Source organism: Dermacentor variabilis, chromosome 7, assembly GCF_050947875.1.
Source record: "Dermacentor variabilis isolate Ectoservices chromosome 7, ASM5094787v1, whole genome shotgun sequence".
Taxonomy (NCBI): domain Eukaryota; kingdom Metazoa; phylum Arthropoda; class Arachnida; order Ixodida; family Ixodidae; genus Dermacentor; species Dermacentor variabilis.
Window position 1 is genome coordinate 134,405,811 of NC_134574.1, and position 24,927 is coordinate 134,430,737.

The 24,927-nt window shown below is 44.9% G+C and overlaps 1 protein-coding gene across 1 annotated transcript in view; it reads left to right on the forward strand.

Annotated features, from left to right (window-relative positions):
- The window catches only part of LOC142588858 (uncharacterized), a 73,914-nt gene extending 60,634 nt beyond the window's left edge, over window positions 1-13,280 (forward strand). The window contains exons 7-9 of the mRNA XM_075700678.1: window positions 1,005-1,131; window positions 6,635-6,811; window positions 13,159-13,280. Coding sequence (XP_075556793.1) covers window positions 1,005-1,131; window positions 6,635-6,811; window positions 13,159-13,208 — 354 coding nt within the window. The 3' untranslated portion in view covers window positions 13,209-13,280. The remainder of the gene's footprint in view (window positions 1-1,004; window positions 1,132-6,634; window positions 6,812-13,158) is intronic.
- Window positions 13,281-24,927: the final 11,647 nt, after the last annotated feature.

Sequence of the window (24,927 nt, forward strand, 5' to 3'; positions counted from 1 at the left end):
ATTCAAGTGGCGCGTTACCCGCTCATGGCACAAAATGTTTCTAAACACTGTGCTAAGTTTGTTTCCCAATGCTTGTCTGCTGTTCTTCTTGCGCGATACCGCTGATTTGCATCGCTCGGCGAATTTCGCCCATGAACTAAGATCCCTAGTCAAGGCAGGAGCAGGGAAAAAAGGTTGGGTGACGCCAAACGCATTAAGGTGCAGAAGCCTGTAGCTGGGCCATTGTGAACTTAAAGAAGTTAAATCATCTGGCGCGCATCAGCACTGCAACACTAGTCTACGTTAGTTTGTCTTTTGTCTTATTTTCACAGGAACTCTCTTCACCCCACTGTCAGGTTTTCCGAACATTGCGTAACCCCCGCTAAGTTGTATAAATATATATATATATATATATATATATATATATATATATATATATATATATATATATATATATATATATATATACGGTCAGTGGTACGCATTCGAATGCAGACAACAGTTCTTCGATGAAGATTTCTCCGATTTTTTGTTGTGAAACGAATCCTCTAAGTTTATCGACGTGATAATATTCTGGTACACCACCTTTTTTTTCTAAAGCGGAGAGTCTTGCTATTGTTTCTAGAACGACTGACGAAATGTCAGGGAAATCTGCGGACTGATGCGCAGCCACAAAACTATTTTTACATTTTTAGTGCTTTTTGAACAGGTTTGGCTTCCATTGCATAAGACCACATAATGTAGCTCGTTTATCATTTATTTATATAATGCAACATTTGGCACAATGCAGCACTGTAGCAAAAGACTGCATTCACGGATTTGTTTAAGCATTTATGTCTCGGAAGAGGTAAGAGTACTCTTATGGCGCCAACAGTGCTGGCTCCTGTTAAATACTTGTAGGTTAGCAGATATTAAATATAAATAGATGCCATGTTCCTTTGCCCTGCCCTGTTCCTCTAAAGGGCAAAGAATAGTTCCGAAAACGCCGCCACGCGCTAAAACTTGCTAATGGTGCACTGCTATAGCCAAGCTCAGCATTTGCTAACTTCGAAGAAAGTAAATGCAATACCAACGCTGCAGGACAAACCCCTTCATCGGGGATCAAGGGGAGTGCGCCAGTGGTTGCGCCGCAGCAGCCAACGAAACCAAGCGGTGAGTGTATTTTACGATCAACACTCTTTAACTTAACCTCTTGCATTAAGAAACATTTGCCTCTGTCAAGCTTGTCGCATTAATTTAAAAAAATAGACCATATCATCTTTAGTTCACTAATGACACCGGTATCATACATATAGCTGTAACTATAGATAGATCGCGTTGAAGATTATCGGTTTGAAGATCGACTCTTGCAGCTAAATTAATTCTAAGCAATCAGCTGGATTACTCAAAGGGGTGGAAATTACTTTCAGTTGACGTCAAAAGCCATAGACGAACAATTAAGAATAATTCACTAGTGCAAATTTTATTTGTTATATTCCAGCACATATTGCTGGTTACGGGTCATAGCCGGTGAGTTCGCAAGGTCCAACCAATTACCACAAACGGTCTGGTCGGCACCTGTTTCGAGATAATAATTTCCAACGCATGCGATAAAATACATGTGCGTTCGAGTCACTTTTGTGCTTAAGTGCATCCGACTATGAATTTTTGAAAAAGTAAGGGGAACAATGGTGCACTTTTGCCACAATTCTCGTGGCGCATTTATTGAAACACTTGCGATCCTCAGAAGCTTATTCTAATGCGTAAGTCGTGCAAACTCATTTGTTGCAGTACGTAAATTTCGTTAAGTTTCGCAATGTACTTTCAGTAAAGAATTAAATCGGGATATCTTTTTGTCAGATGGTCAGGTATGAATTTCAATTTCTCAAGCGAACAACGCCCGCCGCTTCGAGTAATCTAGCACCCACACTTTAGCTACTTTATCTCTCACAGGCGCTTTTTAAGAAAAGTTTGCATGATATGAAAAACACCCCGTAAATCGGCACAGGAAAGTACTGAAGTATTTGTTTTCCTACACTGTTTCCCGCAAAAGACGATAAGAAAAAGAACCATAAGAACAGCTGTTCGTCCTTGTCCCTGATGTCTTCCGAAGGAAAGAATAAATGGCACTAAACCAAAAGAGGTTTTAAATACTAGCTTCATTTGAAGTCATATAGGAGTGCCACAAAAGAACGTGGCGGGAAACACTCCAAGGATAATATATTTGTTCGTCAGATTACTTGGGAGTAAACGTCACATTTCTACGCCAATACAACGTGAATTCAGACCTCAAGTCACTGTCATGTATTGTTGGACTAAACAATCTGGAACAGGCGAACGCAAGATGCAAAAGGTTCACCGCACGATACCGGATGTAGAGACGAGTGAGCCAATATACAGCCACTAACATTTCCTTTTTATAATAATTATCTGTGCTCAAAAAAACATAATGCCATATAATCACGTTGCTAAGGTTCTATTTAAACCATCATCTGAATTTAGTATGAATTTAGTTAGGAATGAGTAGGCGTTTATGAAACTCCTATTCGGAAGCGGTACAGCGGCATTTCTTCCCGTCGGTTGTAACCAGAAAGTCGCAATGTTATATGCGTGTCCACGGCATATAGGCACCGGTTGGTGAACTCCGGTATGTTCCATTTTCTTCGAGTAAAAGTATGGGCAAGACCGCTGAGCTGCCAGCTGCATCCATTCTAGACAATGTAATTAAGGTGCTTTCACATACATAATGTGCCTCCGGGGCAGTTTAGTCGGCACTTTCATTGCCAGTAACATTGCAGTGCCCGCGTAGCCATTTTATTGAAATGTTGGGGCCTCCGTCCACCGCTTCATGGTAGCAAAGCTAGTGCAATGCCGGGCCGACCCGCGGCGGATGTGAAGCCTGCGTTAAGCACTCTCCATTCGTGGGCCGATACTGAATATTGACACGTGTACTTGTCTTTATCGGGCGACACGTTTTTGTGGGCCACGGAGCTCGACCCTTCCTCCCCCCGAGAATTGGTCGACGTTGTGCTCGCGAGTGTTTCGACGGGCCTTCAAGGCGCGGGCTCCTTTCCCAAGCTCATTTCACCCCTGAGGAAGCCAAGTGCCAGGCCGGGGGACGCTTGTTCCCATTGCGGCGAACCGGTGGGTCACCGGCGCTACGGGGCCCTGGCGCGGTCGTGGAAAGGGACCTTGACGGCGGGCGACGGCGGCGTAGCTCATCGCTTGCGGCTGAGGCTGCGGTGGTTCTGGTTGCACCTCAGGAACTCCAAGCGATCGGTGCACCTCTTCTTTTACGATGTCGGCGATCGAAGCCACTTGAGGCTGCGACGAAGCCAAGACCTTGAGCATTTCTTCGCGCACAATGGCCCTGATGGTCTAGCGCAGATCGTCCGTGGCTAGTGATTGAATTCCTGCGTAGGGGGTAGAGCTTGTACGGCGGTTGAATTGCCGGTTCCGCATTTCGAGTGTCTTCTCAATGTTCGTCGCCTCACGAAGAAACTCTTCGATGGTCTTCGGTGGGCTTCTTACCATCCCGGCGAAAAGTTCTTCCTTCACACCGCGCATGAGTAGGCGACCTTTCTTTTCCTCGGCCATATCCGGGTCGGCGTGGCGGAACAGACGGATCATTTCTTCCGTAAAGATGGCAACGTTCTCGTTTGGTAGCTGCACTCGGGCGTCCAGCATAGCTTCGGCCCTTTCCTTGCGCACGACGCTTGTAAAGGTGCACAGGAAGCCGCTGCGGAACAGGTCCCACGTAGTCAAGGTCGACTCCCTGTTCTCAAACCACGTTCTGGCGGCGTCTTCTAAGGCGAAGTAGACATGCCGCAGCTTGTCGTCGGAGTCCCAGTTGTTGAATGTCGCGATTCGCTCGTAGGTCTCCAGCCAGGATTCCGGGTCTTCAGTCGCTGCTCCATGGAAGGTCGGTGGGTCCCGGGGTTGTTGTAGGATAACGGGGGACGCTGGGGCAGCCATTGAGGTTGTCTTGACCACGATCTTCTTTGTCGCCTCAGGTAGAAGTCCGTGCTCTGGGGGCAGTCCTTGCAGTCTGCGGCTAGCACGCTGGTCTTGGGCGGTGTCGGTTTTGTCCTCGGGCTTCGGGCTTGGATCGCGGCTTTGCGGGGGCGTTCGGTACATGAACGCACTAGCACCTCCACCAGATGTCACGTGGTAGTGACGGTGAAGAAAGAACACAGTAGCAGTACTGTGAAAGAGAAAAGTAGCTTTTATTGGGCGAACCTGTGTCCACAAAACAGGCTACACTTAAAGCACAACGATAGCGGCGAACACAGTCGGCGATCGTCGAAAATCTGATCAGCGGGTCAAGCGCGTCGGCTTTTATAGATCAGTCATCGAATGTTCCAGATTAACCGTTGGGACCCGCATGCCTTCTACAAAGTTCTACATCATTCGTGTCAAGCGATGAAAGCAGATAACACAAGGTTCGGCGACAACAGACAGCGGATAGAAACATCGATAACTTTCCAGAAACTTCGGATACATGCACGCTCGTCCCGCGCTGTGCGATAACATTTGTTAGGCGGCAAAACGTGTCGCCCGATAAAGACAAGTACACGTGTCAATATAGTGCAATACCGGGCCCACCCGCGGCGAAGGTGAAGCAGGCGTTAAGCACTCCATATACGGGGTGTGATCCTGAAGATAGTACAATAACTGACCGACCTGTCGTGGAGGTGCAGTTCGTCATTATGGGGCCCACATACATAGCTTCGCTGGTCATCCTTCTTCACAGAGTGGAAGTGCATCGAGTTCTTTTCTGTGTGGTGCATATTGAGTTAGGTAATAATGCGCTAGCATTATGAGGGTACTTCACGCGTCTTCAGGGAGCCGTGTATCTATGTATCTACGCATGTTTATTTCCATGTTTTTCGTATTTTGTACGGAACCTACTTCCCGTCTGCGTGGGTCACTGGGTAGCCCGTGACCGAATGGATAGCCCATTGGACTGCCGTACTGAGGGTACAGGGTTATTAACATATAGTCGGACCAACTTGCATGACTGAGTATCTGGCAATATGGACTTATGTGCCGATTTTCAGCGGATCTCGTTCATGCTGACATAGGTAACTGCACATTCGGGACTGGACAGGTACCGCTATTCCAAGAAACCCTTTGAAAATGGCCTTGATTACTGGGTGTGTGGCACACTGTCAGCGTTGGCCTTCAATGAGCCGCGTTGATGCCAACTTGGGTCACGGGGTAAGTGCCACTAGGTGTGTGCCACCGCACTTCAATAAACATGGTTGACACCAATTTCTGGGGATATGTATGTGCCATGCGAAGTGTTGATCAATAACCAAGAAAAATAACCCTTACATTTCTCCAATACTGAGCGAAATCGAACTCACACCGCAAGAGTTCCTCAAGGACAGCAACCCACCGCTTTCACATGCTGGGTGTGGGTGAAGCACTGGATGTGTGGTGCTTTTCTATGAGCGTGATTCACGCCAACGCTTTAGCAAGCTGCTCCTTTAATGCACTAGGTATTTGCTGCTTTTTAATCAACCTCTTGCCAACTTCGGCCACTGACTATTTGCCACTAAATGTGTGGCAAGGGGGGGGGGAGAATGTTCAGCGTTCTTCAGGCACTGGTGCTTCCCATTTCCCATCTCGTACGCCATGCGCGGACTTCTTGGCAGGGCCACTACATGGCGCAGCATCTCCAGAAAGAAGCGCGAAAAGGGAAACCAGTTGATGCATTTCCCGTGTCTTAGCGGGCGTACACAATGGTGTGCTATGAATTTCAGGCGCCATGCGCAGGCTTCGCGGCGGCGGCTACGCAAAATGACACCAAGTGTTGTTAAGGAAGGGCGAAGAGGAGTCTCACTGCAGCGCACGTCCTACACATATCCTTTCCACGGTTGCAACACGTTTTGTTGCTATATGGATGCAGTGCTAACGCATTACGGCCGTCATTTATCGTGGGATGGGTTCTGCCACATGTTTTAACTATACCTTTTATTTTTCAATATTGAAAATATTCTTCGCTGTAGGAAGCAGTGTAACGTTTCAGAGAAATTTAGTACCTGCCGCTATAAAAATGTGAAGCAGAAGAATGAATCCGATTGCAACCACGTAAATATTTTTTTGTTTTGATTACTTTACTTTTGTGGGTTCTTAAATGGACTGCAAAGCAAAATAATTCTGAGTTGTACAAGTAAAAAGCATTCCGCGATACCAAAAATGACACCCTTATGTAAAAAAAGAAATCTATGGAAACTTTCCACGCCAGCTCCCAGTGACGTCACAGTCTTTGGCGGCATCCCGTCGGGCAAAGTTATCTATACACGGCTAGCATGAACTGATTTCATTCTAACAGAGACGAACACAGATCGTAAGAAGTTTCAAGGAAAATTGCCCTCAAAGGCCCAAATACCAAAAACTGCATTGAAATCTGCGTCGTAAAACAGACGTATGCGTGCGGTGGAGACACCTTAAATTTCTAAACGTGGGAAGTTGGGGTTATTTTGTCTTCTACTAACATTGCCATTAGAGCGAAATTAAGGGGAAAATGGATTTTAAATAATTACGTAATAGCTTAAATTGATTAAATGCTTCTCTTGTGGTCGCTTTAACGAAAAGATTCCAAAGTGTTCGTCATGCTACACCTTGCGCACTGGACATCAGCAGAGAACGTGGTTTCTTTATTTTGCAGGTGGCGGTAAACTGAAACCACAATGCCTAGTAGAACTGCCGCCAAATGCCTGCAAAAGAGGCGTGAAGAAGTGGTTCTATGATGCCAATAACGGCACGTGCATTCGTCACAACGTTGGAGGTTGCAAAGTGACAGGTGGCTTTTTCATATGTAACATTTGTGTGCAGACGTGCATGGGTAAGGAAAGCTTTTCTTCATATGACTTACAATTGTGCACGTCAGTCTCGATATCGTGGAAAAGTAGAGCTGTGGCATAAATTTTTTTGGAACGAGTCTAAATGTAATTTGACCTTTGTTTGAATGATTTTTTTAGGGGAAATGTGATGTGAAGCATCATTTTATTGCTATGCTTACCTTCAGATCCAGTCTAACTTGGGCAACTATCACTCTGAAGTTATTGTTCATAACAGGCATTATGTATTTTCACAATCTTGTTTTATTTGTCCACAATAGTGCATCGAGGTGTCGCACATGATCACTTCTATCTCTCCTTTACTGAGATGAAGCTTTCACTTTGTACCTTCACATAATATTTATATGTAGCCCAAAAGATTATTCTCATTTGCCGTATGTCTTACAATACCTCCACTCTGAATACTACAGCGGTTTCACTGTATATCTATCTTATAACAGCAATAACCACAGGCTAGTTGGCCGCAACTAGTCTTCGAATTTCCCAGAAGAACGCTGTTGCATTTGTGTTCACATTCCAGGCTAACAAAAAGTCATCCTGGTCAGCCTGCAGGCTGTTTTTTTTACAAACGAAGGCATGCAACAATGTTCTGTACCCTGCAAAGGAAGGTGCTGTGCTAGCTGTGATACTACTGGTACTCCAATACACTTAATAAGGCGAAAGGTAGAGCACACCCAACATCACAGTGCGGACATACAACATACAATGGCTGCATTCTCTGTCGCTCTCTATTCCTGTCCTTGCTTTGTGTACCAAAAGTGTGTGCCATTGTGTATCTGCTAGTCTGACCTGAAGCAGTAAGGGTGACGAGTTGCGATAGTTGGTTTGGGCTCAAAGGTTTTGGTCTGCACCATCTTTTTTGGTTGTTCTCACGCATCTTGCCTTTTTTTTTTATGTAAACCAGTTGTTGGTAGCTTAGCGGTTGTTTTGTTGTTTCTATCTTTGTCTACGTCACAAATCGTTCCGCTGAAAACACACATCCTTTGACCAGACACCTCCACTTATACATATCTTTTCACATCCGCCGCTACTCGACCATAGAGTATAACCATTCTAATAGTGGTAATATAAATGATCTGGACAGCGTAGCATTATTCCACTGTATTGCACATGCTGTGCTTGCAAAAAGCGCGAGTGGAATTGTTCTCAGATATGGCATTTTTGAGTTCCGTGCGGCCGTCGCCTCATTAATCTCACCTAACGGATTCAAACTAGAGCTTATGAGCCCCGTATTTGTCATTGCGGTTTGACATACATAATATGCACACTACTGCTTGCGCAGATGCTAAACTGATGCTGCTGTGACTTTACAAGTTGTAAAAGTAACACTTTACACAGCCATTGCTATCTTGCGTATACAATGAAAACTTCAAGCCTATGTCTTATATCAAATCTTGACACACAGGGACATGCTCTCTTTTACGGATACCACAGGTTTTTTAAACATCTTCTTGCTTTTTTTTGTAGAGAAGTGTTACCGTAAGTGGCTGTCGTTCCAGAGGTTTCCATCAATACTAAGACTGTATTGGCTTTAAAACGTGGGCAAGAAAATAATCCTCAACCTTTAGACAATGTTCCGTGAAAGCGATGGGTGTTGGTCAGGTCAAAGCGATGGGTGTTGATCAGGTCAATGCGAGGGGTGTTGGTCAGGGCAAAACAGTTTATATTTCGACGCGTTAATGTGGCTCACTGTTAGGCGCGTTGTCCAAAAACGGGTAGGAAAGAGTAAGCTGAATCTCTGTAACGGCACTGGCAAACTATAAACCCAGAACACCCTAGCGATTGTGAAAACGGGGATGTTGGTAATATTTGGTGCATCTTAGGAGTTCTCACAGACAAAAGAAAAGAAAGAATAAAACATTAAACAGCGCGTGTAAAAAATTGTTGTCATTTCTGTGGGCTTCGTTTCTCCGCAAAACAGGGTACGCTGATTCCCCTAGGGATAATAATATGTCAAGTTAGCTCATAAAAATAAATATAAAGACATCTGAAAACATTTCGGATCACCACCACTTTATACTTTTTTACCTATAATTCAGATTCGAGCAGGTGGCTCTAGAATCTACAACATATATCTTCTTACCTCTATTTTTTCTGGTCAAACAAAGCCGACCGAATTTGCAATACTAAAATACAAGGTGCTTTTTTGTGTCCTTTTATGTGGCTGTCCTCCATACTAAAAAAGCATCTGTAGAACAACTGCAGCTCTCTAAAAGAACTGATACTTTCTTTCAGACATTTCTAATTTCCTTACCCGGCTTTCGCCTTATTCTGTCAGACTGGCTCATATTTCAAGATCTTGAAGTGACACATAGCTATAAAAATGCTCAAGAAAAGCAGAGGTTTTTCTGACGAACGCAAGTTCCGTGTTAAAATGTTGGCTATAGGCTGAGGCTTCCATTCTTCATTTCTTTGTCATTCACACCTTCATCTTCCTGTAACATATTTGTGTTGTCTAGCAGCGTAATAGCACTAAATGCTCACAAATACAACCGAGTTTGCATGAGAAATTTCATTATACTCCACAATTATGTTTAGATACGCGTCCATTCACAAAAGTACTGCTCGAGTGGTACTACAGCTTAACAGTACAAGCAGCAACTTTATGCTTAGTTGAAAGTGCTGCGATAGTGAATGGCGGAGTAGGTGTGTCGACCGAGAGTAGTGAACCGCTTCTGCGTGTCATTACGTAACATTGGTGCAGCGGTCAATACACAATGCTCCTGCATTGCTCCGTGATGCTTCCGTAGCGCTGCTCTTGCGCATGTCCTCGTCCGTACGCAGTGTAGACTGGGACGCAATTGGGGATATCGCTGGCGCAGTTTTCAGCTACAATGTGCGCTGCCAATACACAGAAATCTGAATGGGAAATTCTGCCGTCTGAAAACATCAAATGCTGGAATTATTTTGTTGAGCTTAGGTATGGAAGCACCCGGCAGCACAGTTTTGGTGGTTTTTAATAGGAACACAGTTATGTTGGAATCATGGGCTGCCCATCTAGCATGCATTCTTTCTCGTGGCCTTTGAGCTGCGAAGTATAATCCAACCTAATAAATTATGTGGTTCAACGTCCAGAAGGAATCAACACTTGGGACTTCAGAGGCCACAGAAGGACACGATCCTGATTGCTTTCTGAACACCTGTTGTTGTTTAACGTCAACCTAAGTTTAAGTGTGCGAGTGTTTTTCATTTCAACCACATGAGAATGCGGCTGCCACAGCAGGTTATTGCTGACGCAACCTCATCTTTAGCAGCGCAATGCTAAGCACTTAGCGATGCTGGCTGTTAAGAAACGTATCCAGCTCCAAGTGCACAAAAGCGGCTACACTTGGAGCTGCATCTATTGCTCCCATATACTTAAATATTCATGTTTGCCCTTCTTAAAGCTTCTTGAAAATCTCTGCTGCCTTAGACGCCGTAGCTAACATCATTTTGTCTATTTCAAACACGCAAACTTACCATTCCGGCTAATCAGTTATGATGCAGCAATCGATTCCTTCCATACAAACACACACGCTTCCAATCAAAGTTTATTGTGGCTGATGTTAGTCTAATTTTACACAAACAGGAAACGCAGTAGCTGCAAAACATTTCACTGTCATATTCATTGAGCATAAGGCAAGACGCGTGCTCGGACGAGCTCCACAAGCGATAACACAGTACATATCATCACCGCAGTTTGCGCCGGCGCGGCCATTCGCACATTGTTGTGATCTCTCCGAGTATAATTTGGCGGTACTAATGATGCAGCGTGATCACAGACATAGAAAATGTATCGCTCTTTTTTCTTCGGACTCCATTATAAATCGAAGAACGGAAGCACCATATAATTGCATTTTTGGTAGACCTACAAATCTAAAACAAAATTATTCGCATATGAAAAACTTTTCATAAAGGCGTCCTTAGCGTATTATGCGGTGAGCGCCACGGCTCTTGTAGGGGCTGAGAATGATGATATTTTAAGCTCCCTGACTAACAGTTACGGTCGAAAAAGTAAGTGGACATGTTGATCTTCAATGAGCCAGAAAGGGCACTGCTAATTGGTGCGCCTCCATTTATTCGGCCTCGGAGATGACGTTCCTGCAACCATGCCACTAACGGTTTTGTCTTAGAAGCTTGCTGATATATTCGCCACTTCTTAACATGCAGTAACGAAGGCCCGTACCTCTTCACTGGAGAAAGTAACACCTGCAGCTAAGAATTACACATTTGGGGGCTTTATTTGTTGTGCTCCGTCTGCCACAAGTACCTGAGAGCACGCGCCGCTCAGTACTGTTCTACTTAACGCAGTGCCATTTTCGCGTTATGATGCGGAGAAGTTAGAAATTATGCTCCGGATGGGCCAGTAGGAACACCTACTTCTCTAAACACACTGCTGCTCTGCTAGTTCATCAGAATTTCTATGTGTAATGACTCGTGGCGGGGTTTTTTGCCCGGAAAATATTTTATTTTAGAGATAGAATTGTCAAACACGAAGCCAGAGTTTCTGTTTTTCATTTCTCTCTGCTTTACCATCGTCTGACATCCCTATGGAACCTCTGATATTTCGTTGGAAGTGCTTCGGTGCAGTTCCGCACTGTAATGTATTAACCCAGTAGCTGGTCGTTGATCCACCTTCTTCAGTTGTGGTTTATAAAGTTGAAACATGAAATAAAGCTCTCGCAGAGAGAGCCGATCAACATCTCACAGGAAAAAAGTGAGCACAGCTACTCTATAAATTCTGTGCTTATATATTCTGAAGAGCAGGGTTTTCTAGCTCAGCTAGTGTTGGATGTTGAATTCGAAAGTTGGGATGATGGCTTACAGATGAAGACACAATGTGGATGGAAATCAAGCGAAAGTAAATTGTTCCAGATACGCTGCGAAATTATTCGATAAGGTCAGTTATTTTTGTCAAAGGTATCCTTGTATCCTTGTCATGTTAGTTTTAGGTGGCTTTCGAAGTGAATTAGGAGGTTTCGCTTGAGGCTCCGCCTATTTGCACCCCAGTAAAGTGCAAGAGAAATTAGCCTGACATTTTACATTACTAGGTGCGCTGGTAGCGAGGAAAAAGATAAATTAGTTCGCTAGAAAGTATATTATAATAAATTACGGTACGCAAGGTTTCGTAGGCTCCATGGCTGTGGCCAGACACAAGCAGGGAACGTTGAAAAAGGCTGCGGGTATAAACGATACGAAATCTACCCCTATATGTAGGGACAAAAGGAAAGCGACTCATTTTTAAGGTGGTCATGGAGAATGGTACTGTAGGTAGATTAAGCCCAAGTGGCGTAAAAAACTCACAGAAAATATTAGGCGGATGAAGGGCACGAGGAAAAAAGGCTGACGTAATGGTAGCGTGAAAGAACCAAACAGCTATGCGACCGGTCTTCAATATTTTTTTTTTCATTTATATGGACGGCATTAAGCAAAATAAGCAAGAATAAACTGGGAACACTTTATTCGTCAAACTTGTGTGTCCAAAAAAATGAGATGCATCGATAATTCGGCTTTAAGAATAGCAGCAAACAATATTGGTGACTCTCGAGTCACACGCTGGTGCCTGCGTCTGGAGGATTTTATACGGGCTTAATGAAATCCTCCGTATACCCTGCTGTTACGGGACAAATGGAAACCGTACCACACTGACCCATTAGCCCGCCTACAAACTTATCAAAGGGTCTGAGTTTTGGGAAACAATGAGGCTCAAGAATTATGTGAAGCTCGCATTGCAAGCGCGCTCCCATATTACAGCAGTAACATGATGACAAATCAGCGTAGCGAAAGTGAGTCATCGTGACCGAATGAAACCGCCATCAGAGCATGGTGAGCGACTGAGCGAGTAATAAAAATGGCGATGCATTGGCGTCGTATAATGTTATGGGCACATGTATACCTGCGAAAATTTGGACATAACTTGATAGTTGGCAAGTCGCCATGTGCCCATGTTCTCTAACTTGCAATAAAGGGATGGAGACAAAGAACCATGCGCAGCGACAGCCGAAGAGGAACTTTAGGTTGACGTATGCTTTGGCCCATTTAATACATTCCGAGAACGGCTTGAGTAAATATAGCTCTAAACGATCACAATTATTTAGTGTGGCTTAGTACTGATTCGTGTGCGTAATTAGTGCACTTCGACCTCCATTTAGCGCGCTTTAATTCTTGCGCGTACGGCTGATGTCAAACTGTAAACTTCGTCGGCACAAGTGCATATAGAGCTATTGCACTAGTGGTGAATGCCAGAAATGGAATATCTTTGAGGCTGGAGCAATAAAATATGCGTCCTGATAATCTTCTGGTGCATATTTCCTGTTTATTGATTGGGACCCTATTTTTATTTCTTCCATAGCACATGGCACCAAGGCAAGGGATGTATGCAAACGCAAAAAGGGAATGTGAACTGCAGGACAGCATTGTTGGAAGAAAGGCTGCTCAGTGCACTGTATTACAAGTATTCGAAGCAGAAATTAGCTATAGGAGTATTAAAGAACTTAGGTTATCTCACTGTAGTTTTATATTACAAATAAAACACTTTTGACTATTCTAGTTTTCAGATCTCAATTTTACGTGTTGCAATTTCTTTTTCCGAATTTATGAGATACGCTTAGTAGACGCAAAACTGGTACCGTTCGTGGCAGTTTCACTGGAAGAACAAGACGGCTCAAAACTTTTTACATTCTTCATAGACATAACATATATACTAATAACCGACGTCTGTTCTTACGTTTTCTTGAAGCGTTGTTTAAAATGGTCTAACGTTGTGTCTTGAATGTCTAATCTAGAAATATCTTGTTGTAGGAGATGTTTATTTTCGTACGACCCCTATTGCACACACCTAATATTATCTTGATATACTAAGCAAAACGCAAGAAAGCGCTTTGCACCATTCTTGTATAACTGTTTACTATTATGCAGTTTTCTATCGGTGAGACACAGAAAGAAAGCACAGTGGCCGAATTTTTTGTCTGTAAGATTTCATTATGTTAGTGACATCAATTATCTCATATCTGATACCAATATCAATATCTGATATAAATATCAATATATGATATCAATATCAATATCAATATCTCATATCTTACTACAAGACTGACGTGTAGGCCAACAGGACCGCTACTGGAACAGCCGAAGGTGAAAGGTCTCCCCAATCTCATAATCCAACCGTTGACACGTACGCGAGGTTGAAGTTGTATTCTTATATTTTGAATATATAATGCGGGACTCGTAGCTTTTCTTCAAGATATGTACGCGTACCGAATATTGACTTTATTGTAGTTAGGGAGAAAGTGTCTGAGATGAAGTTCGGGGCGCCAAGAATGAGTCTTGGAACGTACGCCTGCAGGGTATACACGTCATATTTCTTTGGCAGGGGCTTTAGTACCATGATGTCGGCTAACATAAGTAAACAGAGCCATCTGCTTCAATCACATCTGACAGTGACCCGTGTTGACATTTGCCACTAATACCCCTAGATCTGGCGGTAAATCAACAAAAATGCCTACTATGCATTTGAGACATCAGAATTCCCCGGTAGATGGCGATGCCAATTTTTATCTATCGACATAGATAATAGGTAAGTATTTCATACATACGCCCGAGGTATATCTTGCGACTATGCTAGCCCACTTATTTCCCTACCTAGTTCACTGCAGTCACTGCCGGAATGCACCCAATACAATAAAATATCCCCGTTGTTGTTGGTTGTTGTTGAAACATATGCATTGCCAGCGTAATTAAAAACACACCAGTGCATCTGTACTCTTTTTTATTCCTTCTTAGAATATCTATTTACTGTGGAAATATTGATTTTTGAGAACATTATTGCAAGGATGCTTATAAAGAACACGTCGCTAGCTCCCTAATTGTTGCGACTATAGTCAAGTACCTCGAAAGAGAGAAGAGAAGCCACACTGAAAAAAATAGCGCATTCATTCATCAGAGCCTTTTATTTCTTAGCAAATTGGAAAAAAATGTTTAGGGGAAATAGAAGTGTTACTATAAAATTACACCGAAGTTATATTTCCCTAAGTTCAATATCCACGCATTGACTCGTGTGGATATGGGCTGTACTTTGTATGCTACTGCACGAGATTATCGAGTAGCGACGCATAGTCTATGTATCGCCCTTTCGTAGCCGAGTATTCATAGTCTTGCGAACAGCGAAAACTTCTGTAAACTACAGAACATGTTCAGTGGCTTTTAAATTTATTAAAATCACGTTAACTTGCAGATCAAGAAAACAGGGGGATATTTTGAAATGAGTGGAGTTTCCAAAGATGAGCAAATTTATAAAATATACAGGCCCCGAGGCCGTCTATATATACGGTAGAGGTTTTCTACATACGTCCCAGTAGCGATTAAATTTACGGGAAAGCTCCATATAGCACGAGCGGTATTTTCGGTCACTTTTGTGAGATTTTGTGCACATGTCGCACATGTCGCGCGTATACGTGTAAGGTCGGTCCTTAAACATAGCCACCCGCCGTGGTTGCTCAGTGGCTATGGTGTTGGGCTGCTGAGCACGAGGTCGCGGGATTGAATCCCGGCCACGGCGGCCGCATTTCGATGGGGGCGAAATGCGAAAACACCCGTGTGCTTAGATTTAGGTGCACGTTAAAAACCCCCAGGTGGTCAATATTTCCGGAGTCCTCCACTACGGCGTGCCTCATAATCAGAAAGTGGTTTTGGCACGTAAAACCCCAATTATTATTATTATTATTAAACATAGCCAAGCAAATGATTTTACACGTCCACTCTACACCCTACACCCTTGGGGTCATATCTTGCCACACAAGGATAATCATCATCCGCCTTGCTTGCGTTTCCTTTCTTGAAAACGCTGCGCTCGTTACTTTCATGTCGAGAATGCTCTGTCACGCTGATAACGCGCATGCCATTCGTGACTTCGAAGTACCGGGCGCGCAGTTATACGAAATGAAATGCGGGCAAGACAGATGACGATTATTGTTGTGTGGCTAATATACACCCCAAAGTGTGCAACTGTTTATAAAGTGTACTCGCTGACGTGAAGCTATAGTTACTCATTATTTCGCAAGTGGGCCCGTACCTTAAAAAATCTATAAGTGGGCAATACCGCCTCTTGGTCGCGATTTTGTATGTACGCCTCCCACTCGAATATATATCTAACTTTCATCCACCGTTCTCGGCTGGCTCATTCCGTTGATAACTCAAGCGGAGCGTCGCCTTGACCACTGATGAAGCGTGATCAGAAATGGCATGGGAAAAGGTGTCACTAGAATATCGCGGCCCAAAAGTTCTTGCAATTCGGAAACCGTCAAAACAAACAAAATTCCACGAATCTGCCGTAGCCTGCATATCGCACGGCTTCCGTTCGCCGATAGAGTAGCACGCAGATCCGAAACCATTGAAACACGGAGAATGCCAAAACAGCAAACTGACGAAGCTCCACGCACGCGTGAGCATGCATGTTGTGGAGGTCACGTGTACCTTCTCGCGCTTATCGCACTTCGTCACTGGTCGACAGAGTGACATTCCGACACCATTATCAATGGGACCACAGCTTACCTTGAATGGTGGACCATTAGTGTGCCGTAGAAAGAAGAATGAATGTGCACATATGTGTGGCTCTTCAATGAGCCTTTTTTTTTACACCGCTATGAGTTACTGTAGATGCCGGAGTGGCTATACACCGCTATTCAATGAATGGTACGTGCTGGTCTTTAATGAACCACTCTCATGCCAGCCTATGTCTCGAGGTATGCGCGAGTAGATGTGGGCCGCTTCACAGTGACAAAACAAATCGCTTAAATTTCACCGACATTGTGCAGAATCGAATGCATGTGACGTGATTTTTTCAAATACAGCTGTCCGAGGCTTTTGCCGGCTGTGCAACAAGTGCGCTGCGTATGTGTCGCTTTTCAATGAATTTCTTTCACACCAATGCTTTACCGACCGGCGCCATAAATGCGCCGAATATGTGCCACCCTTCAGCGAACCTCTCGCGGACCCGGGCAACACTACCTATATATAGACAAGAGAAAGGCTTGAGCGTCGCGCAGAGGGGTCTGGCGGTGTGACGTCCTCGATTGCGCATTTATGTACAACGTTAACCGGAGCGCAATTATTATTTTTTAGGCATAATCCAATAGATGGCAAGATGAGCACGGAGGCTGTTTAATACATTTTTCTTTTACCCAAAGCGATTAACGCGCCGAATGATAAAAACTTGCCAATAAAAACATAAAGTGGTTCAACCTTAGGATTGAGAACGGATTTCGCATACGTGATGACAGGGATCATGGCTTATATTTAAAAGTCACAGTGCTGCGCTCTTCAGAGTTGCCCCTTTGCCTTGATTTATTCTCGGCGTCAAAGAGTTTGTCGTCCAAGCAACCACAAAAGTTCTTAAACAAAACTTTAGCACTGCACCATAACACATATCTCATGGCAACTTCAGTGGTGTGTTCTTTTTCACATTCGGGACATCTGTATATATTTGAGTCTACATTAGCCGTTAAACTAATAAGTTCATTTCGAGGCACTATGACATACAGTACCGCAGTCCCCTTGTTTACAGCATCTCAAATCAGTTTAGCAATGGAGACATAAAACACTCGCGCAACTATATACAAAGAAACAGCTGCATTATTCCGCAGAATTCCAGGTTTTCTCTACTTTACGTTACCATTGCCATCCAATATATTGTCATCGTCTTTTAACAATAGTGCAGCAAAATGTTGATGCTAAAAAATAACAGGCGCCTTAAGACAAGTTCACGCTTGTGTCCATCATCACAGGCATTCAACCCAGGCTCTCTGGGCTTCATAATCTTGCTTAAACCTGAACACATAATTTCTCACCCCCGATTTGTATTTGTTCCGACTATTGAGCACTCAGCACTTATTAGGCATATCCTGGCATGAGCGTAATACACATTCCGCGGCAATGAAGGCTAGCCGGACACACACCAGCCGACATAGCACAAGCGCAGAGAATATTTGCACGGTTCACCTACAGAAAAATGTGCGCTCGGAAGCGTTGCCGCAGAATGCCAGGACTTTCGTAACCCCGAAGCCATCCAAGGAGCGGCACGGTTCCCGGAATCAATCCCATTGTTGTCGCGGGCGTTTTCCACTCGGTCTTCTCCGAATAGGTGGGGTTAGCCATTGTGCATCGTTCGCACCTCATTTTCAACACAGGTGCGCCGCTAGTAGCTGTGCAGCGCACTGCGCGGAGCAACTATGTGGGCCTCTCTTGCACGACGAGGCACAGGGGGGGGGAGGGGGGACGTACAGCCAAATTGCTTTAAAGGGCCTCTCACCAGGTCCCGTAGCAAATTTTGGTGATGCGCTGCAAATTGCTACGTGTCCTCTAGGAAGCGTTCTGCCGAAAAACTTTTTGAAATCGGCTCAATAATAACCGAGATAAAAACATTTCAGTGCCGCGGACCCATGATTTTAGGATGCGAGCTCTTGTGCCAAGCGATGTGCTCTCTCCACTTGCCCCGCATAGCCTCCGCACACGAAATTGCTTCCCTGCGTTCTCCCATACAAGACCTTGAGGGTCACGTGACACATACGTCACGGGCGCCGCCTTCATTCCGTTTTGTCCTCGTTTTCTTTTTGCGGCGCTATGCACTTCAGCTGACGGCGTTGCGCGCTAGCTCTTGTGATGTCTCCTTTCGCGCAGCGCACTATTTTGCGTGCTCTGCAAGATGACACATGACTAGCGGTATGATTCAGTGCGACATGAATACTGAGGCAGACACATGCGGATCACAGAGCATAATCGGGCGCGGGAACACTTTCGAAAATGACATAGTTTTGGTGTCTGAGCGCGCCATTGCGCGACGTGGGAACAAGCACACGAAATGGCAGTACATCTCTCTTGCTGCAATGCGAAGTAAAACATAAGCATGGTGACATAGGGTTCGTGTGTTTTGTTATTTTACTAAGCTTTATTTTGTATATTCAAGAAACATATGACAAAAATAACAGACGTTTCCTTGAATAATCTTCGGAGTCACGTGTCACCACGGGCAACGTCACAGTGCCAAGACGCGTACGTAGGCGCACTAGCACGCGTACGTCAATACACGGACAAAACAGACTATTTAGACTGTATTTAAATTATCAGCTCAGCCAGAGGTCAAGATGATAACCGGCTAGTGCGGAGCCCAGATGCCCGTATTCGTCTTCCTTTGCGCCACGTCTCATAGCGGCTGCTGTATCGCAAAAATATATTCTTCTTGTCAAGGCTAAAGGTTATTTCTCGAGCTACTTGCCATATTTAGATAGATACTAAACATCTTGGTCCGGTATTTTTACCTTCCTTCAATTACCTGTTTGAAGAAAGAAATCAAGTATGAACGTTAAGGTATTGCAGAGATGTGACCATGCAAATATTATTGTCATGCCAAAATAAACCATTATTATGCATTCCGCCAATTTCCACTGGTAACCATTTATTATCACCAAGTGAAGAATGAACATACTTAGGTGTTGTTATTGACTGTATCCTAAAATTTCAACGCCATGTAATTGACGTTAAAAAGAAGTTATCGCATGGTATACGCATTCTCATTAGACCACGTCAATTCTTTTCACCACCTGTGTTGCTCTCCCTTTATTTCGCGTTCGTAGCCTCTCACATTAATTACTGCAAGATCTCCTTGGGTAACACGTACAATACTCACCAAAAACACTACAAACTATTCAGAACCAGGCAATTAGAATAATCACAGCGAGAGCACGCACCGCCAATGCTATGAAATTATACTAGAAGCAAATAACATTCTGGGCGTTACTTGCCGCACTTGCCAAGTACAACCTTGTAATTTTCTTTTCAAACAAACAAATGAGAAAATCTCATTCTCGCTATTTACTACGTCATCTCTGACGAAGACTAGCTGAACACGTTTCGCACTGTATAATGGCTTAATTCAGCCGAAAGTACACACTAATTATGACAAACAGACCGCTCACTTTGCAGCCATGTGATCATGGAATACGTTTCCATTTTTCATAGCACTGCAGAACGCCGATAGGTTTTGCCATGAACTCATTTTTTCTTATGCGACGTGTATGTGACACAATTTACTGTATAAACTCGATTTTCGTTTAAGACTTGCCTGCCTTATGCACTTCAACATGTTGCTTAAGTTCTTTTTAATGTATTTATTCTTTATTTTTTTCCTCCCCTTCTATCTCAATAATATTTATAGTATTGTAATTCTACTGATTCAGCTGCTGTTCTTGACATTGTAAATTTTATGTTAACCATGAAGAGGAGGTCCAATTCAATGTTTACTTTGGGACCTCCTTCTCTATATCTCTATATGTACATCATTTTGTGAAATAATCAAAATTGAGTGAATTATTAATTGATTGATTGATTGATTGATTGATTGATTGATTGATTGATATGTGGAATATCCCGCGCTTGCAACGAGCCTTTAAAAACGTCGCGCTTATAATCATTGATATCCATGAGGGATTGTAAAAAACGCTGAGTACTTCTAACAAAGCCAAAATATTTGCTATTATTTGTGTGTACTTACCATTCTTTATATTGCTGACAATGCAAAAGCTAGATACTGCTTTCGGTACTCAATCTTGAAGATGGGGGCTCGATGTATGCGAATTGCAAACCTACTGACACATTTGACTAGCCTTCAGTTCATTCAAATGCCTTGTTTTCTTGTGACTTGAAGACATGTCTTATTCTTCATTGCAGGCTCAAGACCAATTTATTCCTGGTATTACTGCTATTTCACCGACTTTTGTGTTGGTTGCTGACGGTCGCACTTTTACCGTCAATACAATGTCGCCAAAGCGAAGGGCCCGCGCGCCAAGTATGTCGCGGTGTGTGTTCGTCGCCGAAAGCATACGGTAAACTTGTACCATAAAAAAAACATGAATCTGAACCTAAATGTAAGGAAATTTTTTGATATAGGTGTACCAATTTGCAATCGTAAGGTAAACGTTTCACGCTTTCACGCGGCTAATAAACACCGAACGACAATAGACAATGGACGACGTTGCGAAAGTAGACGTCGGCCTTGTTGTAAATATTCCTTCGTAATAAAGTGCGGATATAATGGAGACATGCCTACGTTGAACAGAATTCGCACAGGAAGCATTGAATATAGTTATGTAATTGAGGGAAGCGCATGTATACAGTTATTCGAGAGCATTGTGGCGTCTGAAGGTTAGGATTCGGTAGTTGAAGCTCTCGAGAATGATAGACCTCTTCTTTCTTATTATCCAGTCCAACGATGGCTGATGCACGAGAAGGTTTAGGAAATGGGAGAGGACCATGTCAGACGCCTTACATGCCAGCGTGCGGAGACCGCAAACACGCGAAAATTTGGCTGATAAACATCGCGAACTATACAACCGCTACAGATGTGGTCTTTCTCAGCAAATTTCCTCAGTGAAAGAAACGTTGCTCAGATATCCTTGCCGCAAATATACAAAAACGAAAAATTGAATTGACGAATCGCATCTCACCTTAACTGAGCGAATACCGTTGTAGAAGCATTCGGCTATTTGTTGCGAGGGCAATCATAGCCGATGGTTGTGGCACAAATTTTTTATTGAACGTTTATTTTTACGTAATAATGAACTAATCAACCCTTGTCTTCCGACTGGGAGAACAGGCATGCCGGTAGTGGGCCTTGTACAACATCTCCTGTCGGACTCGATTGAACTATACACCGACATCAGCTGTCACGATACCACCTGGGGTTCTTTAACGTGCACTGAAATCTAAGTACACGGGTGTTTTCGCATTTCGCTCCCATATAAATGCAGTCGCCGTGGCCGGGATTTGATCCCGCGACCTCGTGCTCAGCAGCCCAACACCAGAGCCACTGAGGAGGAGGAGGAGAAACTTTATTATCGCAGAAACCGTTGCGCGGTTTATTCCTGGGTGGTTCCCTCTGACAGCGCTCCACTGGCGATCGCGGCTCGCCGGGCCTGGTCGAGGGTCGCCAGTTGGCTTCCCAGGTCCAGTTCGGAGAGCCTCGCCTCCCAAGACCACGTAGTGAGTGTGTGTGTTGTGACTCGTGGCGAAATTGCGTCGCCCGGACGGTCAGTGCATTCATGTGTTATGTGCGCGAGTGTCGCTGTGTGGTTGCTACACCAGGGACATGTTCGGGACGTATAACTGTCTGGGTAGATTGCGTGTAGGCGAGACAAGTGTGGGTATGTGTTAGTTTGCAGGCGGCGCCAGTCCCTTGCCTGGAGTTTATTGAGAGCTTTGTGTGGGGGAGCGTATTGCGTTCTTCCGAGCCGTTGGTCCTGTAGTATTTGTTGACCTGTCGTTAATAACTCGTGGGTCGCTCGTCGGTCTGTCGGGGGCTGAAGAACGGTGTGGTCTGCCGCTCGGCTAGTGAGACCTCGAGCTGCGCAGTCCGCCTCTTCGTTGCCCCGCAGGCCTTCGTGCCCGGGGCACCAGACGATACAATGGGTCCATTGTAGTGTGCGACCAAGGATTCGAATGGCTTGTATAGGGAGTGTTCCATTCAGGTATAAACGACAAGCCGCTTGTGAGTCAGTAAGGACACGGGCGGATCTTCCCTTGCTCTCAGCGTCGCGAAGTGCGAGAGCGATTGCTGCTGCTTCTGCTGCTGCGCTGCATGTGGCGCGGATGTAGGCTGAGGCTACCAGGTTCCCCTGATTGACAACCGCGATTGTGTATTTGAGCCCGCAACGTGGCGACGAGGGATACGGGCTAGCGTCCGTGTAGTACGTATCCGGGTCTCTGAAACAACGTCTGTGCAACATGCGGGCACGCGCTGCTCTTCTTTCCTGATTGTGGGTGGGGTGCATGTGCTTGGGGATAGGGTCTACTACAATGTTCTCTCTAATGTGGTTAGGCAAGAGTTGTGTTTCTTCTTTGCAGTACTGAGGTGTCAGCGGGTACCCTAGCCGTTGAAGAAGGTGTCTTCCCTGTTGAGTCTTGTTGAGGCGCTCCCTCTGCGCTATGAGCGTGGCACTTGCTAGCTCCTCAAAAGTGTTGTATATGCCTAGCGCTAGTAATTTCTTTGTGCTTGTGCTTGACGGTAGCTGTAAGGCCGTTTTGTACGCGGTTCTTATAAGAGTGTCCATGCGTTCTGTCTCGCTTTTGCGCTTGACTTGATACGGTAGCGCGTACGTGACACGGCTGATGACGAGGGCTTGTACCAGTCTTAAGGTTTCGTCCTCTGTGAAACCATCTTTGCTGCGCGCTACTCTGGCGATGAGTGATGAGGTGCTTCTTATAACGTGATTTAATTTCTCTGAGGCTAGCTTTATGCCGTTGTTCTCATGGATGTGCATACCTAGTATGCGTGCGGTCGGGACGCGCTTTATAGGTTGCCCGGCAATCTCGAGATGTATTGGCGGGGCTCGATGTTCCTTAGTTTGCTTAGGCCGGACTTGAAGGTACTTCGACTTGTGTGGGGCACACCTCATTCCTGCTGTGGTTAGGTATGACTCGATGTATCCGATAGCTGTGAGTAACGTGTTTTCTCTGTCGCCGTATGAACCCTTGGTTGCCCATAGAGTGATATCGTCGGCATAGAAGGCACATCCGAGTTTTGGGATGTTTTCCAGTTGTAAAGCAAGTTTTCTAAGTCCGATGTTGAAGAGGAAAGGAGACAATATTGACCCTTGCGGAGTACCCTTCTGCGGTAGGTCATATATGCCCGATTGTACGCCTGCTATGCCGATGCGAGCTTTGCAGTGGCTGAGAAAAGCCACGACATAATGGTATACTCGCTCTCCGCATCCTATGGCGGCGAGGCCATCTAGGATGGTTTCGTGTGCTATATTATCAAATGCTTTTTCAACGTCGAGGGCTAGGAGTATGTTGTTGTTGCTGCCCGGTTGTGGGTTGAGGACCTCTTCCTTGAGGAGGAGGAAGACATCCTGTGATGACATGCCTTTCCGAAATCCGTACATGCAATTGGGGTGTAGTCCATGTTCTTCTATGTGTTGTTCCATTCGAGTGAGTACAATTCGTTCAAGAAGCTTGCCTAGGCAAGACGTAAGCGAGATCGGTCGTAATTGATCGAGCCTTCGCGGTTTTCCTGGTTTGGGTATAAGGACTATGTGAGCTGTAGTCCATTCCTCGGGTAATGTTCCGCCCGGTGCCCATATTTCTTCGTTCAGCTGCTTTGTAAAGGCTCGCAGGGTTTCATCGCTTAGGTTTGTCAAGATGGCGTTGGTGATCCCGTCGGGGCCCGGTGCCGTGTTTTTCTTGAAGCTCTGTGCTGCCGCGTATACCTCCGCATACGTGATGGGTGCATCAAGTATTTCGTTCGGAGCTCCCGGATATTGAGGGTATGGTTTCGGATGCCCGGTCCAGATTCCCGTGTACGTTTGCTGGAGTTCCTGTATGAGTTCATCCTCGGTTCCCGGATATTCGCCAACGAGTTTTTGTAGGGTTGTGTTTGTTTCTGTTTTGGTGTTTGAAGGATCGATGATGCTGCGGAGTATGTTCCATGTCTTTTTGGTGCTTAGCGTGCCTTTAAGCGAATGGCAGAACGTGCGCCAATTGTCCCTGTGAACCTTCAGGGCATAATCGTTGGCCTGTTTAGTGACGTTTGAAATCCTAAGTCTAAGTTTGCGATTTAGCTTCTGTTTGCGCCATCTTCTTGTGAGGCCTCTGCATGCTTCCCATAAGTGTATTAGATGGTTGTCGATTGCCGGCGTGTCGGTATCGGTTTGGTACACTTTAATGTTGGCGTCATATAGTTCTTTGATGCGTTTGGCCCACTCCTTGATCGTGGTTAAGCGGCCTTGATGTTCCGGGAAGGGCAGACTTGTATCTAAATCGAGCTGTTGCCTCTCCCTAAACTTAGGCCGATTTGTAATTTTGGCCTTCCCTAGGGGTCGGCGTAGTTTGGCCGAGGCGCTGGTGATTTCGATATGTAGTGATCACTACCCAGTGAGTCGTCTAGGACCCTCCAGCTTGTTCCCACGGTATCGTTGGTGATGGTGAGATCAGGAGTCGTGTCCCTGCTGGCACTGTTTACTATTCGAGTAGGCGTACCTGGTACTGTAATTAGTGTGTATTCGTGGCGCTCTATGGCTTCTAAGAGCTTGGCGCCCTTGGTGTCTGCTGTCGAGTAGCCCCACGTGTTGTGCTT